The sequence below is a fragment of the Petaurus breviceps genome, unplaced genomic scaffold, assembly GCF_028583685.1.
Source record: "Petaurus breviceps papuanus isolate PSGF00001 unplaced genomic scaffold, PetGlider_PUasm1.0 90925, whole genome shotgun sequence".
Taxonomy (NCBI): Eukaryota; Metazoa; Chordata; class Mammalia; order Diprotodontia; family Petauridae; genus Petaurus; species Petaurus breviceps.
The window spans coordinates 29872830-29887975 of record NW_027187380.1 but is presented as its reverse complement, the minus strand read 5'-3'; the positions used below and the strand labels follow the sequence as shown (position 1 = coordinate 29887975).

The window sequence follows — 15146 nt, the reverse complement described above, 5'->3', positions numbered from 1 at the left end:
ACTGACCTTGCCTAATAGAGATAGTTTCCAGGGGATTTCGCAGTTTTACAACATCATAAATGCAGGAGTGAATGGGGGAAGGGTTAATAATGATGCCCCTGCTTAGCCAATTCTCATACATGCAGGAGGACTGTTCTGAATGGGCAGAACTAGTCAGAATAAAGTTGCCACCGTTTTAGGGTTTAGCATTATAGCAAAATAACTTAGTTAACAATCTTACAATTTTTAAACAATCTTAACTGAAACTTCCTTTAAACAAAGACAGACTTGGAAGCTTATGATTTCGCAAATTACAGTACTCCAAGACTTTAAGAGAAACCGCTTCTCATACAACATAGATAGTATAGCTATTTACCAGTAACAATATCATAAACAATTATCATGTTCTTAAATTTGAACTTTGAAATAAAAACAAATGAATTACCAATCTGATGACCTTAAAACTCCAGTTTTTGAAGTTACACAGAACTAAATTTTCTTGGTGCAACCAACTTATCACTAGAAATCAATTACATTCTGGAATCTCACATAGATGGTGAATGTGGTGATCCATAAACCTTCAAATTAACATAAATACATCCTTAGATGAAGCAAGCTTGAAAACTACATCCCTATATTTTTCTTTCCCTTTTTTTCCCCAAGGTTTCTCATTTGCTCAATAAGAATTCTACAAAATGCCTTTACAATTCACTGTGCAGGGAATCATTCATTTCATCATTAGTAATGTGGAAACTATAACTTTAAATCACTGCATATTTCCAGAATAGCCAAAAAGTTAAATGAACAATCAGCTATCACAGTAAATATCAGCAGTATTATTACTACGTGTTTGTATCCCAAATGTAACAGCTTTAAATCATCAGATATTATAACATAAAAAATCCAATTCACATGACATAAACATTTTAAGATAGGGTTAACAGAACTGATAAAGTAACATAGATGATTTTACACAACTTTTTCTCCATCTTTTAGTTTCAACAAAATTCAGATTGAAAACTGCTTTATGTAACACCATTTCTGGCTCACAATGGTCACTCAATTTTTACACTCTAAAAGGATTTTACAATTTAGAGATGCCATAATAACACAATGACATTATGACCTTAATTGCATTTCCAATTCATCACATGCAAAAATTATTGATAGAAAATTAGGCTTACCAAGTGCAGAGGCTTTTCTCCTCTCCCCACAATTGAAGAGCTTGGTTGTGGACCCCGGGGTTTGAAAGGAGAGAGGGTCATCTGCATGCCTAGTGTGGGCTTCAGGGTATCCAGGGGCCCAGGGCTGTTGCCAGGGGAGCCCTTGATATAGCTGCTATACCTATCCCCCTCTTTTTCTTTTTCAAGTGGGGGAGGGTAACAAATTCCCTACTATTCTTCAGCACTCTCGTTCCTTATCTGATCCAGTGAGAGAGACTTTAACAAAATCTGCTCAAATGTTTTTTTTTTTAGCTGTTCTAACTTTTACTCCAATAAATTTCACTTGTGTGTCCACTCCTTAGAAACTTCTTTGAAAGTGATACCTTTGACTTCTGTAGCAAGGGGAGAAGGAGTGGTGCCTACTCCCTTATCCCAGTTCTAGAGAACCCCAAAACCTCACTTTTCATATCAAATCTTGGAAAATATTCCAATTTGCCTAAATGCCAAATAGTAAAATGAATTCTGACTTATCTTTAGCATCAAATTAGGAGTGACACTTTTCAAAAATGACCAGAATGCATTCAGTTGCCTTTCAGTTGCATTCTGTTACACAAACTTTCCTCTTTTAGGTGAGGCAGGAAATAGTTAAATGTTGGTCTGCCTGCCTATTTGATCTGAGGGAGAAGATTCCTTCCCTTTCTTATCGCCTTCTCCTCACTCCACTTTGGCCAGAGTGGAATGAAGACGGGGAGATTTTCAAACTTTAAAAGATCTTCAAACTTATGTTCACACTTTTCAAAGCAACTAACTTATACCTATCTTAACTTCCTACCCATGCTCCTTTCTTTGTGACATGCTTAAACTTCCTTGCTTTTCCTACACTATTTAACTTCCATTTACCATCATATAACCTAAAGAAGACAATATTTTACTCTCTTTCTCTCCCTCTCCAGCCAGCATTCAGCAGCAGGGGAAAGAAGGAGGAGGGAAAGAAATAATCAGCATTTCAAAGGAATGTCCTACAATCCTGCTGCAGTTTAAAGCTAGTGGTGTCAGATTACTCACACTCATTCACACAGCCACACAGAACAGAGAGAAAAAGTGACAGGAAGATTCACAAAGCTCACAGAGCATGGTCAAAAATCCTCAGCACAAATTACGTTTGCTTGCCCCCCAGAGAGATGCTATTGGAGGCCAGGTAAGATTTGCTTTGAGATAACCTAGGCACAGTGTAGGGGGAAACTGGCCCATCCTTTCTACTTGAGGTCTTGAAGATCAAGTTTTTTCCAGTTGTACAAAAGATATGCCAGAGGTGAGTCGTGGGGTATGGAGTGAGAGTGACCCATCCTTTCTCCTGCCCTTAAGCCAGAGTACCTGCAGTCTGCTTTCTTCCTGGCGTCCCAGAAAAAAAAGCCTTGCCTAAAAAGATTAATTTTTAGGCGCCAAGTGTCCCCAGACAGAGCGTCCCACATCCAATGGGGAGTATGTCCCTGACAAGTGTCCTCACAGACAGAACATCCAATGGGGGAGTATGTTTCCCACAAGTGTCCCCCCAGACAAATCGTCCAATGGGGGAGTATGTCCCTCTCTGGTCTGGCCACCACCGGAGACCACGTCCTAGCAAGCCTTCATAGGTGCTTGAGGGGAAAGAACCCAATGTACAGGGAGAGAGGCAGGAGGAGAAAGGAGCTTACCGGAACTCCAAGAAAGCTTGAGACCGGGAATCAAGATAGCAGACTAGAAGCAGGACCAACCCGCTGCTCTGGCTTCCACCTTCTCCAATCCATGTAGAAAGGGGACTCTAAACAAACTTTGGAGCTGCAGAACCCACAAAAAGACACAGAGAAGCTAACCTCCTGCTGAGGACGGCCCAGCAGGCTGGCAGGAATTGGCCAGCCCCACAACTCGGCTTTAGCCCCAGGGTGGGCCTGACCAGCCGCCAGCCAGAGGGACTCCAGATCAGCAGCAGCTGTGGCCATTTCCAGATTTACCAACATAGATGCAAAGGACAAAGTGAGAGGTCAGTGCAGTCTGGACTTTGGGACCCAGTAAGTGGGAGTGCGTGGCTTTTGCCCCTGGGGCCACTGAAACACTGGCACAGCCAGCCAGCGCCATGTGGCAGCTTCAGCTCCTGGCCTGCAGAGTGTAGGGGGACCAAGCACCAGTCTGAGGGGTATTCGCTCTTGCTTTAACCTGCTTGGATCTGGATTGCAGTCTAGGGTGGACGTCCTGGGGTGTGTGTCCAGCTTGCCAGAGTGTGTGGAAACCTCAGAGAGGGCACCCATCTAATACCTCCTGCAGCTGAGAAAACGCCAGCATTTGGGACGAAAGCTCCCCTGTCTGGTGGCAGAGTCCTCCTGTGGCAAAAAGCCCAGGGGTCAAGTGACTGAGGGGCAACATGACCAGGAAAATCAGACAGAAGATTCCAATATTAGATTCCTATTTTGGGGACAAAAAGGAGCAAAGCATGGAACAGGAGGAAGACAGTGAAGTCAGAACTCCTGCACCAAAAGCTTCAAAGGAAAATACAAGCTGGTTACAGGCCATAGAGGACCTTAAGAAGCAGATAAGAGAAGTGGAGGAAAAATTGAAAAGAGAAATGAGAACAATGCAAGGAAATTATGAAATGAGGGTCAACAGCCTGAGGAAAATACTACCTTAAAAAACAGACTAACCCAAATGGCAAATGAGGCTCAAAAAGGCAATGAGGAGAAGAATGCCTTAAAAAGCCAAATTTGCCAGATGGAAAAAGAATCTCAAAAGCTCACTGAGGAGAATCATTGCTTCAGAATTTGATTGGAGCAAATGGAAGCTAATGACTTTATGAGAAATCAAGATGCTGTTAAACAGATCCAAACAAATGAAAGAATAGAAGGCAAGGTGAACTATCTCATGGAAAAAGCACTGACCTAGAAAATGGACCCAGGAAAGATAATTTAAAAATTATTGGACTACCTGAAAGCCATGATCAAAGTAAGAACCTAGAAATCATCCTCCAGGAAGTTCTGAAAGAAAACTGCCCTGATGTTTTAGTACCAGAGGGCAAAATAGAGGTTGAAAGAATCCACCGATCACCTCCTGAAAAAGATCCCAAAAAGAAAACTCCTAGGAATATTATAGCCAGTTTCTGGAATTCCCAGTTTAAGAAGAGATTATTACAAGCAGGCAGGAAGAAACAATTTGAATATTGTGGAAACACAATCAGGATAACCCAGGATCTGGCAGCTTCTACACTAAGGAATCGAAAGTCTTGGAATATGATATTCTGGAGGTCAAAGGAGCTGGGATTAAAACCAAGATTCACCTACCCAGCAAAACTGAGTATCATGTTTCAGGGGAAAATATGGTCATTCAGTGGAATAGAGGACTTTCAAGCATTCTTGATGAAAAAACCAGAGTTGAATAGAAAATTTGACATTCAGATACAAGAAGCAAGAGAAGCATGAGAAGTTAAATAGGGAAAAGAAATCATAAGGAACTTATCAAAGTTGAACTATTAACATTCCTACATGTAAAAACAATAATCGTAACTTATGAAACTTTTCTCAGTAGTTGAAGGGAATAGAAATATATATATATATATATATATATATATATATATATATATGTTAGGGTATATGGGCATATGAATACATATGTGAATGTGTATATATGTTTACAGGTTTACATAGATAGAGGGCACAGGACCAATTTAACAGAAGGGATGATACTTAAAAGGTGAAATTAACAGGTGAGAGAGCCCTGCTGTCATTGCAGCTGTAAAGCCACTCAGTTCTAGCAGCATTCTTCAGGAAAGCCCAAGCAAAAAAGCAGCTGTGGCTGCTGTTCCCATTCTCTCTGAGGACAAACCAGTCACTGTGTCTGAGACAGAAAAAAACCCAAACAGTCTTGATCTGCCTCCAAGTCAAGCTTCTTCTAATCCCCCACCACCAGAAGTATCTAGTCCTTCTTCATCACAAGTGGCAACAAAAAGCCACCGGCTAAGCTCTGCCTCCTCAGGGAAGCCCCCCGTCTGTGGCGGATGACTTTGAGAAACTTATCTGGGAGATCTCGGGAGGCAAATTGGAAGCAGAAATTGACCTGGATCCTGGAAAGGATGAAGATGACCTTCTACTTGAGCTCTCAGAAATGATTGATAGCTGAAAGTGGTGACAAGATCGCTTAAAAAAAAAACTCACCAAAAAACTGGATTTTGTTTCATCTATTATAACATTTGCCTGAGGTGACTATTTCTCTAGGCCAGGATTTGCCCCAATCAGAAGTATACCTCAGAAGTATCTACACTTGTTTGGGCCTCCTGTGGGTCAAATTAAAGAGAAGGCCTTTGGGCAGCCATCCTGTTTATTATTGTTTAGCTTTGAGATAAAGTTCCTTGTCTCACCCCTCCGCCCCATTCCCTCCTTCTGCTTAAAAAAAAAGAGAGAGAGAAAGTAGAGATGAGATTGGGTTGGGGGCATAAAGGAGCTTAAAGCTTTAAGGTCTATGTTAATTCTGGCTTTTTTCTTTGGGTCTTCTTCGATGTGTGTATGAACGGATACATGAAAGGTTATTGGAGTTTGAAAAAGATGAAGACAGCTGCTACTACTCTTAAGGACCAAATTTCATGCTGCCACTGAGCAAAATACACTCAGCTTTTGTTATGTCTGTCCTTTTCCAATGTATTTAAACTGTTAACATAGCTTTAGAGAGGGCTAAGCAGCTACAGGGAGCAAACCAGAAGAACATGGACAGTTCTTCTAGTTCTGAGTTTTGGTGCTTCTGCTACTCTGAAGGCTTCTAACTAGCAACAGCTTATTTATTACTACTGCAATTTTAAAATAATTTTTCTTTTTTGCTTGAAAGTGCCTCGGTGGTCCCAAGAACTACTGTGTTGCTGGGATCCCCTGGTTTCTTCACAAGAAGTGACATGATTAGAAGAACCTTTTCTCAGCATGAAAGTTCTCCCCACCCCCACCCCAAGTATTCTTTCCTCTCCAATACTTCTCCACCACCACTGGCATTGAATCGCCAGAGTTGTGTGAAGGGTTATGGTTTTTTGTTTTGTTTTTTAAATCTCTACTGCTGCAGTTCCAGCAAATTCTCTTGCCCAGGGTTTCTCTACCCTTAACCACCTAGAAAGGAAGCCCAATCAGCTGCTGATTTTCATATGTGAACTATAGCAATACACTGAACCCCACTGTAACAGGGATGTTGAGATGCTTTGGAGGTGTATTGTGTACCTTCCATTTTTGTAGATGGTTTTTCCTATTACTTCTGAATTGATTTTTTTTTTGTTGTTCTTGACGTCCTCTCCACATCCCCTCAAGGGTTTTTAGACTTGTGCAAGAATAAGCCTATTCTAGGCTTGTGTTCTCAGAAGGAGATGTATTGCATTGTAAATATTTGTGTTCATATGGTATTTTGAAGAAAGGAAGAAAAACTTGTCCATTTTTATAATTCATTGTAGGTGGTATCTTGGTTCCCACAGGGAAAGTTGACCCACCTGTCATTATTGGCTCCTAAGGAACTGCTGTTGTAGGCAGCTCATCAAAAGGAGAACTTCATGTAATCTCATGGGAGGGTGGAGAATGCCACAGGACTACCCATTTTGCCTTGCTGAAGTCTGAATGGTTATGCACAAACAAAAGTAACTTGAGGAATTTATATATTTTAAAAAAATAAACACAATCCCCACCCCTCCCTCTGCAATTGAAGGTATTTGTTGTATGAGGACCCCTCCCCAAGGCCAAGCATGGAATGTTCTGGCTCCATTACTGATTGACTCCTTCCCCTTCCCCATCCCCATTTCATTCTTGAGATCTGCACAGAGATCTCTAATCCCTTTTGTAAATAACCATTTCTTTTCATTTTTAATGATTTTGTTTGTATCCTATTTAAAGCACTTGTATTATTAAAAAAAAAAAGAGGTGAGAGAGGAATATAGAGGATGAGAGGAGATGGGGAGAGACAGAATGGGGTAAACTATCTCATATAGAAGAGGCAAGGGAAAATGGTTACAATGGAGGTGAAGAATAGGAAGGCAAAAGGGAATGGGTCAACCTTATTCCCATTGAATTTGGCTTGAGGAGGGAATGAAATACACACTAAATAGGGTATCTCATCCTCCAGGAGAGTAGGGGGGGAAGGGGATGAGAGGGGGCATGATGGAAGGGAGGTCAGGCTGGGGGGGGGCGGGGAGGGAAGTTGGAAGGACCCACTTTTGAAAAGGTACAGGATCAAAGTAGAGAATAAACAAGTGGGAGGTGGGATAGGAGGGAGGGAAATATAGTCAGTCTTTTACAATATATCTACTATGTTATTGTTTTGCATTAGCCACACATGTACAACCTATACTGAACTGCTTATCTTCCCAGTAAGGGTGGGTGACAAGGGAGGAAGGGAATGAATCTGGAATTCAAAGTTTTAAAATAAAATATTCAAATATATATACATATATATATATATATGATTATTAATACTATTTTACATGTAATTGGGAAATAAGATATACAGGTGCTGGGGCATAGAGATCCACTGGAAAAGTTGAAAGGGGTATGGGACAAAATATGGGAGAGAGCAGATTGGAGGAGGGGATATCCTGTGGGATTGTTATTTTGGGGCAGTGGGTAGGGGAAAAATGGGGAGAAAATTTGTAATTCAAAATCTGGTGGAAATGAATGATGCAAATCAGAAGTTAATAAAGCATTTGGAAAAAAAAAAAGATAAAACAAAAACAAAAAACCAAAAAAAGAAAGGTTGAGACCACAGACTTCCCTCCTAGCTGGCTCACCAAAATGATGAGGGATGGCTCACAATAAGTTCAGCAGGAACTCTGATCTTTATCTTAAGACCAGAAAACCTGTGATTCAGTCTTGAAAGAATTCGGCCCAAACCAACTTGGAGTCAGAGTTGTAAAAATTTATTTTATGCTTTACAGCAGGCAGAGCTCCTTAGGGGACCTGCAAGTTTATTGTTAGGCTGTACAGTGGCCAAGAGTTCTTTAGGGGGACCTGCAACCTTAAAGGGGCAGAAGTAAGGTTTTTATAGGGTAATCCATAGTAGACCTGTGCCAATTATGCTAACTAGGTGATTAAGGGTGGGATTAGGGAGGAGGTAAGGTGGGGCCAGTGTTTAAAGGAACATGCATTTTTATTGTAACTGCACAGGTGTATTGCCCATGATTCACTGGGAAAAAGCCCAAGGGAGGGGGGCTACCTAGAGGTGTGGTTTTAGGCTTGAAATGTCAGTAAGTCGGCTAGTGGTCAAGGGCTGATGGAGAAGTGCCCAGTCTGCCACCCATCAGTGTCATATTTGACAAGATTGATGTCTGGGAACCAAGGCTAACTGAAACTCAGTGGATAATAGGTTAAGGAGTTAACCCAAAGATAGGGTACTGAAGGATTCATTGAGGTAGCCAAGGAGTCAACCTAGAGATAGGGTACCAAAGGATTCATGGGGGCAGCGAGACACTATACAAGGGGAAGATAATAGTTGCCTAATCTGGAATGTTTATAGATACTTTAGTGAAGGATTCATAAGAATAGCTTGTTATTGTTCCAAGTTGAGATAAACATCAGTACCATTACAACAGTTAACAATATTGTGAACCATGGTGTAGTGAAAAGAGTGAAGGACTGGTAGTTGAGACCTGGGTTCTAATCCTAGCTCCCTTTCTAACTAACTGTGACCTTTGGCAAGTTATTTCCTTTCTCTGAGCTGTTCAGTGTCATCTTCTATCAAATAGGGGATTGGAACAGATGTTTGCTGAAGCTAAAGATCTGACATTTTAGGATTATATGATTTTGTCTGCTTCCTGGTAAAGTCCTATGCTCAAGGAATTTGCATAAACTCAAAGAACTGGTATAATTCCAAGATGAGAAATGACTCAGCAGGCCCACCATGAATGAAACAGCAAGAACTCTCTTCTCTGATCACTCTGCCTCAAGACAAGGGACATAAGGGCTGGTAAAAATTGGGTACACAAGACTTAGCTGCCTTCCAGAATTCAAAGGGTTAGGTTATGAAACCCAAAAAAATTCAAATTATTGTTTTATCTGTACAGCATTTTACAGGTTACAAATCATCTTCTTCAAAATCCTCATAGAAAGGTAAAGCAAGTATTATCCCTATTTTCTAGATAAGAAGACTGAGACCTTAAGAAAAACTTATCCAAGGGCCACATAACTGAAAGATTGTAGAACTAGAACTTCACCTCAGGTTTTCTTGATATTAGTCCTGTGCTTATGGTAATCATGATAATTTTCATGAAGCATTTTTTTGGTGATACATTTAGTAAAAGCTATGTGGTCCTGGCCCTTTGTAGGTTTACAGTATGGTCAGAGACAGAACTAAAAAAAAGTGACATGTTTCATTATAGACTCTCAATGGCCATGAAGGACCAGTTAAGTGCCTGTGTTTTGATGAGTGGCACCTCCTAACAGGAAGCAATGATGGTTTTGTTATGAGCTGGAGCATGGTGGGGAAATATGAGCGATGCCTCATGGCATTCAAACATCCAAGGTAGGTAGTATGATTGCCTATTGCACCCATTAGTCTAGACTGTGTGAAGGAAGCCACAGCATGAATGAAAGGCCTTTCCCCAGAGCTGTTAAGCTCTAGGACAGTTCAATCTTATGCAGTCTCCTGAATGTTTCTCCCTAGGTTTTAGTGGACTGCAGAGGCAATATGAGATACAAATATGATGTATAAGCCATAAAAGGTAATGTGATCTTGGACAGCATTAAAAGTCATAGTGTCCAGGACTAAGGACATGCTATTCCCACTGTATTCTGCCTTTTTCATACCATATCTGTAGTATTCTGTTCAGCTCTTAGTACCACTGTTTACGAAGAACATTGACTGGCGGGACAGCACCTCTCTAGAAAACAGCATCCAGGAATGTGAGTGTACTTATTTCACATAGTATATAACATACCAGATGAAGATTGGTTGGAGGTAATGGAAATGTTTAGCTTAAGGAAGAGAAGACTTGGCAGTGGGGAGGGAGAGGGACAGAATAACTACCTATGAACATTTAAATCAGAGTTTTTGTGGTTGGCCCCCAAGAGGTGGATGACAATTGGAGAAAGTCAGACTTAGATTCTCTGTAAAAATAAATTCCCTCCGACTTAAAACTGTCCAAAAGTAGAATTAAATGCCTTGTGATGCAGTAGGTTCTATTCCCTAGAGGTATTCACTTAAAAACCGAATAATCACTTCTTGAGGAGGGTGTAATAGGCATCCTTACTCAGGCATGTATTGAATTATATCCTCTGATGTCCTTTTCAACTATGAGATTTTGTGATTCTATGACCTTTCTATCTGCCTACTATGTTCTTTCCCTTCTATTCCTTACCTTTTCTCCCCTATGCTTTCCTCCATTCCTAATTTTTGCCTATCTTCATACAAAGTCAATGATTTTGATTTTAACATATCATTTGTATCCCATGATAATAACACAATTAATATTTTATATCTGGTACCTGTTAAATTTTAGAGCATGGAGGAAACCCTAAAACTAATGATATTTCATTATGGAGACAATCCTTTTTAAATTTGGAATTGGCTTCTATTGAAAGAATCTCAAATTGTCCAAGGACATAAAAGGATTTCTAAGGGCTTTAACGATAAGCTAGCCATAGTCTACTAGGAGAATATACGAAATGTCATCCTAATAGTTTCATAATAGTAAAATATATCTTCTGGAGTACTTTATTTACATTAGGAATATGAAATAGTAGGAAGGGTCACAAAGTTCTTATGCCCCTTTAGATACTTATTAAGATGACACACTGCTTTCCTGGCGAATATGTGGTATAGATATGGTATAGTAGAAAGGCCACTGGATTTTGGAGTCAAAGGCATTGGGTTCCAGTCCCAGTTCTGCTATTTACTAACTATCACTTTGCGTAACCTGCATAACCTCTTTGTAAAATGAGGAGGACTAAACTAGATTACCTAATTCTAAGATGGCTTCTAGCTCTAAATATGATTATCCTAAGATAATCATTACATATAATTATGCTATGAACAGCTAGTTTGACCCAAACCAGGAAGGAAAGGTGTTTTGATTAAGATGAATCATAGATAAACATGAACATACCCTTTACCATGTTATATAGATTATTGTGCTTTTACCTCAAAGAACAAGTAAGGTTTATGAGGCAATCTCAAAATCATGACTGAGAAATTTTTCAAAAATTTTTAAAATTAATTTCTTTATTTTTAGTTTTAAACATTCATTTCCACAAGATTCTGAGTTACATTTTTTTTCTCCCCATCTTTCCCCTAGCCCTACACCAAAAGAGCAAGCCTACAGAATACCCCTTCTCCCAATCTGTTCTCTCATATCCTCCCACATAACCCCCCTAACTTTCTAGTAGGGCAAGATGGATTTCTATACCCCAGTGCCTGTGTATCTTATTTCCCAGTTGCATGAAAAGAACACATTATTTTTTAAACATATGTGTTTAAAACTTTGAGTTCCATATTTTTTCCTTCTTCCCTCCTCACCCACCCCCATTGGGAAGATAAGCAATTCAATATAGGTTGTACATGTGCAGTTACCCAAATCATTTACATAGCAGTTATATTGTGAAAGACTAACTATATTTCCCTCCATCCTATCATGCACCCGATTTACTCTATTTTGTCCTTTGACAGTATGCCTTTTCAAAAATGTTTGCTTCTAACTACCCTCTCCCCCAATCTGCCCTCCTTTCTATCTTCCTCCTCTCATTCCCTTCCCCCTAATTTTACTGTAGGGTAAGATACCCAATTTAGTGTATATGTTATTCCTTCCTTAAGTCAAATTCAATGAGAATAAGGTTTTCCCATTCCCTTTCACCTTCCTGCTCTTCCCCTCCATTGTAACACTTTTCTCTTGCCTCTTTTATTATGAGATAATTTACCCTAATCTATCTCTCCCTTTCTCCTTCTCCCAATAAATTCCTCTCTCACCTCTTAATTTTATTTTTCAGATATCATCCCTTCGTATTCAACTCATTCTGTGCCCTCTATGTATACATCAACATACATATGCCCATATGCACACATATATTTATATACACATATACCCTCCTATACATACATATATATATGCATATATACATATATATACATATATATATATATATATACACACCTATATGTTCCCTTCAACTATCCCCATACCGAGAAAAGTCTCCTGAGTTGCAATTCTCATTTTTCCATGTAGGAATGTAAATAGTTCAACTTTAATAAGTTCCTTATGATTTCTTTTTCCTGTTTACCTTCTCATGCTTCTCATACTTGAAAGTCAAATTTTCTGTTCAGCTCTGGTTTTTTCATCAAGAATGCTTGAAAATCCTCTACTTCATTGAATAGACATATTTTCCCCTGAAGCATTATACTCAGTTTTGTTGGGCAGGTGATTCTTGGTTTTAGTTCTAGCTCCTTTGACCTCCAGAATTTCATATTCCAAGCCCCTTCAGGGTCCCTTAATGTAGAAGCTGCCATATCTTGTGTTATCCTGATTGTGTTTCCACAATACTCAAATTTTTTCTTCCTGACTGCTTGCAGTATTTTCTCCTTGACCTGGGAACTCTGGGATTTGGCTATGATATTCCTAAGGAGTTTTCTTTTTGGTATCTTTTTCAAGAGGTAATTGGTGAATTCTTTCAATTTCTATTTTGACCTCTGGTTCTAGAATATCAGGGCAATTTTGCTTGATAATTTCTTGAAAGATGTTGCCTAGGGTTTTTTTTTTATTTGATCATGGCTTTCAGGTAGTCCAATAATTTTAAAATGATCTCTCCTGGATCTATTTTCCAGGTCAGTGGTTTTTCCAATGAGATATTTCACATTGCCTTCTATTTTTTCATTTGTTTGGATCTGTTTTATAGTATCTTGATTTCTCATAAAATCATTAGCTTCCATTTACTCCAATCTAATTTTGAAGGAGTTATTCTCTTCAGTGAGTTTTTGAAATTCCTTTTCCATCTGGAAAATTTGGCTCTTTAAGGCATTCTCCTCACTAACTTTTTGGGCCTCTTTTGCCATTTGAGTTAGTCTATTTTTTTAAGGTGTTATTTTTTTCAGTGTATTTTTGGGTCTCCTTTAGCAGGCTGTTGACACTTTTCCTGATTTTCTTGCATCATTCTCATTTCTCTTCCCAATTTTTCCTCCACTTCTCTTACTTGATTTTCAAAATCCTTCTTGAGATCCTCCATAATCTGTAACCAATTCATTTTTTTCTTGGAGGCTTTTGATGCTGGAGTCTTGACTGTGCTGTCTTTCTCTCACTCTGTGTCTTAATCCTTTTTGTCCCCCCAAAAAGGATTCTATGGTCTTTTTGTGCTTCCCCTGCTTGCTCATATTTCTAGTCAATTACTTGACTTTTGAACTCTTTGCTGTGGTAGAACTCTGCTTCCAGAATGGAGAGATCTTTGTCCCAAATCACTGGGGTTTTCATACCTGCTGGAGCTATTAGGAGAGCTCCTGTCTACTGCCCCTACAAGCTCTGGCTCACTGGCCACACACCCAAGGACCACCACCCAAGACCATGATCCAGACCCAAGGAGGTTAAAGCAAAAGTGATTACCCTCTGAATGTTTGCTTGGTCCCCTTACATCTGCAGGCCAGGAGCTCCTGAGGCAGTCATGCCAAGGCAGCTGCACAGCTGCCATACCTTGGCTGCTTCTGACCCCAGGGGCAGGGGCTGGACTGTGCTCTTCTGTCCCCCCCATTCCAAGTAAGTTCCACACTGACCATTTACTTTGTATTTGGCATTTATGGGTTGAGAAGTCTGGAAACCACCACAGCTGCTGGTGATTCACTCTCCTGAAGTCTGCTCTGGCCAGCACCACATGGCTCAGGTGGGACTGCATTTGGCTCAGTGTAATAGACCCTTCCTGTCTGCCTTCCAGGCTGCCTTCAGTGGGAGATTTGTTTCTGTCACCTTGTGGGTTCTGTAGCTCTAAAGTTTGTTAAAATTTTTTTACATGTATTAGAAGTGATTGGAGTGGGAGCTCACACCAAGTTTGTGCTTCTACTCCACCATCTTGGCTCTGCCCCCTCAAAATTTCTTAAACATTACCCTTACTTTCTTGGTTTTGTAAAATGGGAAACTCCCAGTCTTTCACCTATGGTATGTTCAACAATCCTCAGACATAATTGTACTCCATCTATATTTGTAGGTCTTTTCCATCTGTCCAAATAAATATAGTTCACTGTTTTGGGAAGAATGTGAAAGTAAGAAGACATGCTTTAAGTCTATGCTGTCACACATATTAGTAACTTGGGCAAATCACTTCATATTTTCTTTTTTTTTTCTGAGATGAATCTATTTAATCTGCAATCAAAGTTAGGTCAATTTGTTTGAATATTTGATTTTAAAACTTTCAATTCCAGATTCATTCCCTTCCCCCCCCCCTGCCACCCACCCCCCCTGGGGGGACAAGCAGTTCAGTATAGGTTGTACATGTGTGGCTAATGCAAAACAATAACATAGTAGATGTATTGTAAAAGACTGACTATATTTCCCTCCCTCTTATCCCACCTCACACTTGTTCTATTCTCTACTTTGATCCTGTCCCTTTTCAAAAGTGGGTGCTTCCAACTTCCCTCCCCCCCCAGCCTGCCCTCCCTTCCATCATCCCCACTCACATCCCCTTCCCTCCCTATTCTCCTGGAGGGTGAGATCCCCTCCCTTCTCAAGCCAGATTCAATAGGAATAAGGTTGACCTATTCTCTTTTGCCTTCCTATTCTTCCCCTCCATTGTAACCATTTTCCCTTGCCTCTTCTGTATGAGATAGTTTGCCCCACTCTGTATCTCCCCATCTCCTCTCATTATATTCCTCTCACCTCTTAATTTCACCTTTTAAGTATCATCCCTTCCTGTTAAATTGGTCCCATGCCCTCTATCTATGTATACCTGTAAACGTATATATACACATTCACATATGTATTCATATGCCCGCATACCCTCATATAAAGACATATATATATATATATATATATATATATATATATATATATATATATAT

At 39.9% G+C, this 15146-nt stretch overlaps 1 protein-coding gene and 1 long non-coding RNA gene across 2 annotated transcripts in view; one reads left to right on the top strand and one right to left on the bottom strand.

Annotated features, from left to right (window-relative positions):
* Positions 1-15146, bottom strand: part of LOC138152655 (uncharacterized) — a 106897-nt gene that overhangs the window by 49043 nt on the left and 42708 nt on the right. The window lies entirely within an intron of this gene.
* Positions 1-15146, top strand: part of FBXW10B (F-box and WD repeat domain containing 10B) — a 143080-nt gene that overhangs the window by 102234 nt on the left and 25700 nt on the right. The window contains exon 9 of the mRNA XM_069076700.1: positions 9499-9641. Coding sequence (XP_068932801.1) covers positions 9499-9641 — 143 coding nt within the window. The remainder of the gene's footprint in view (positions 1-9498; positions 9642-15146) is intronic.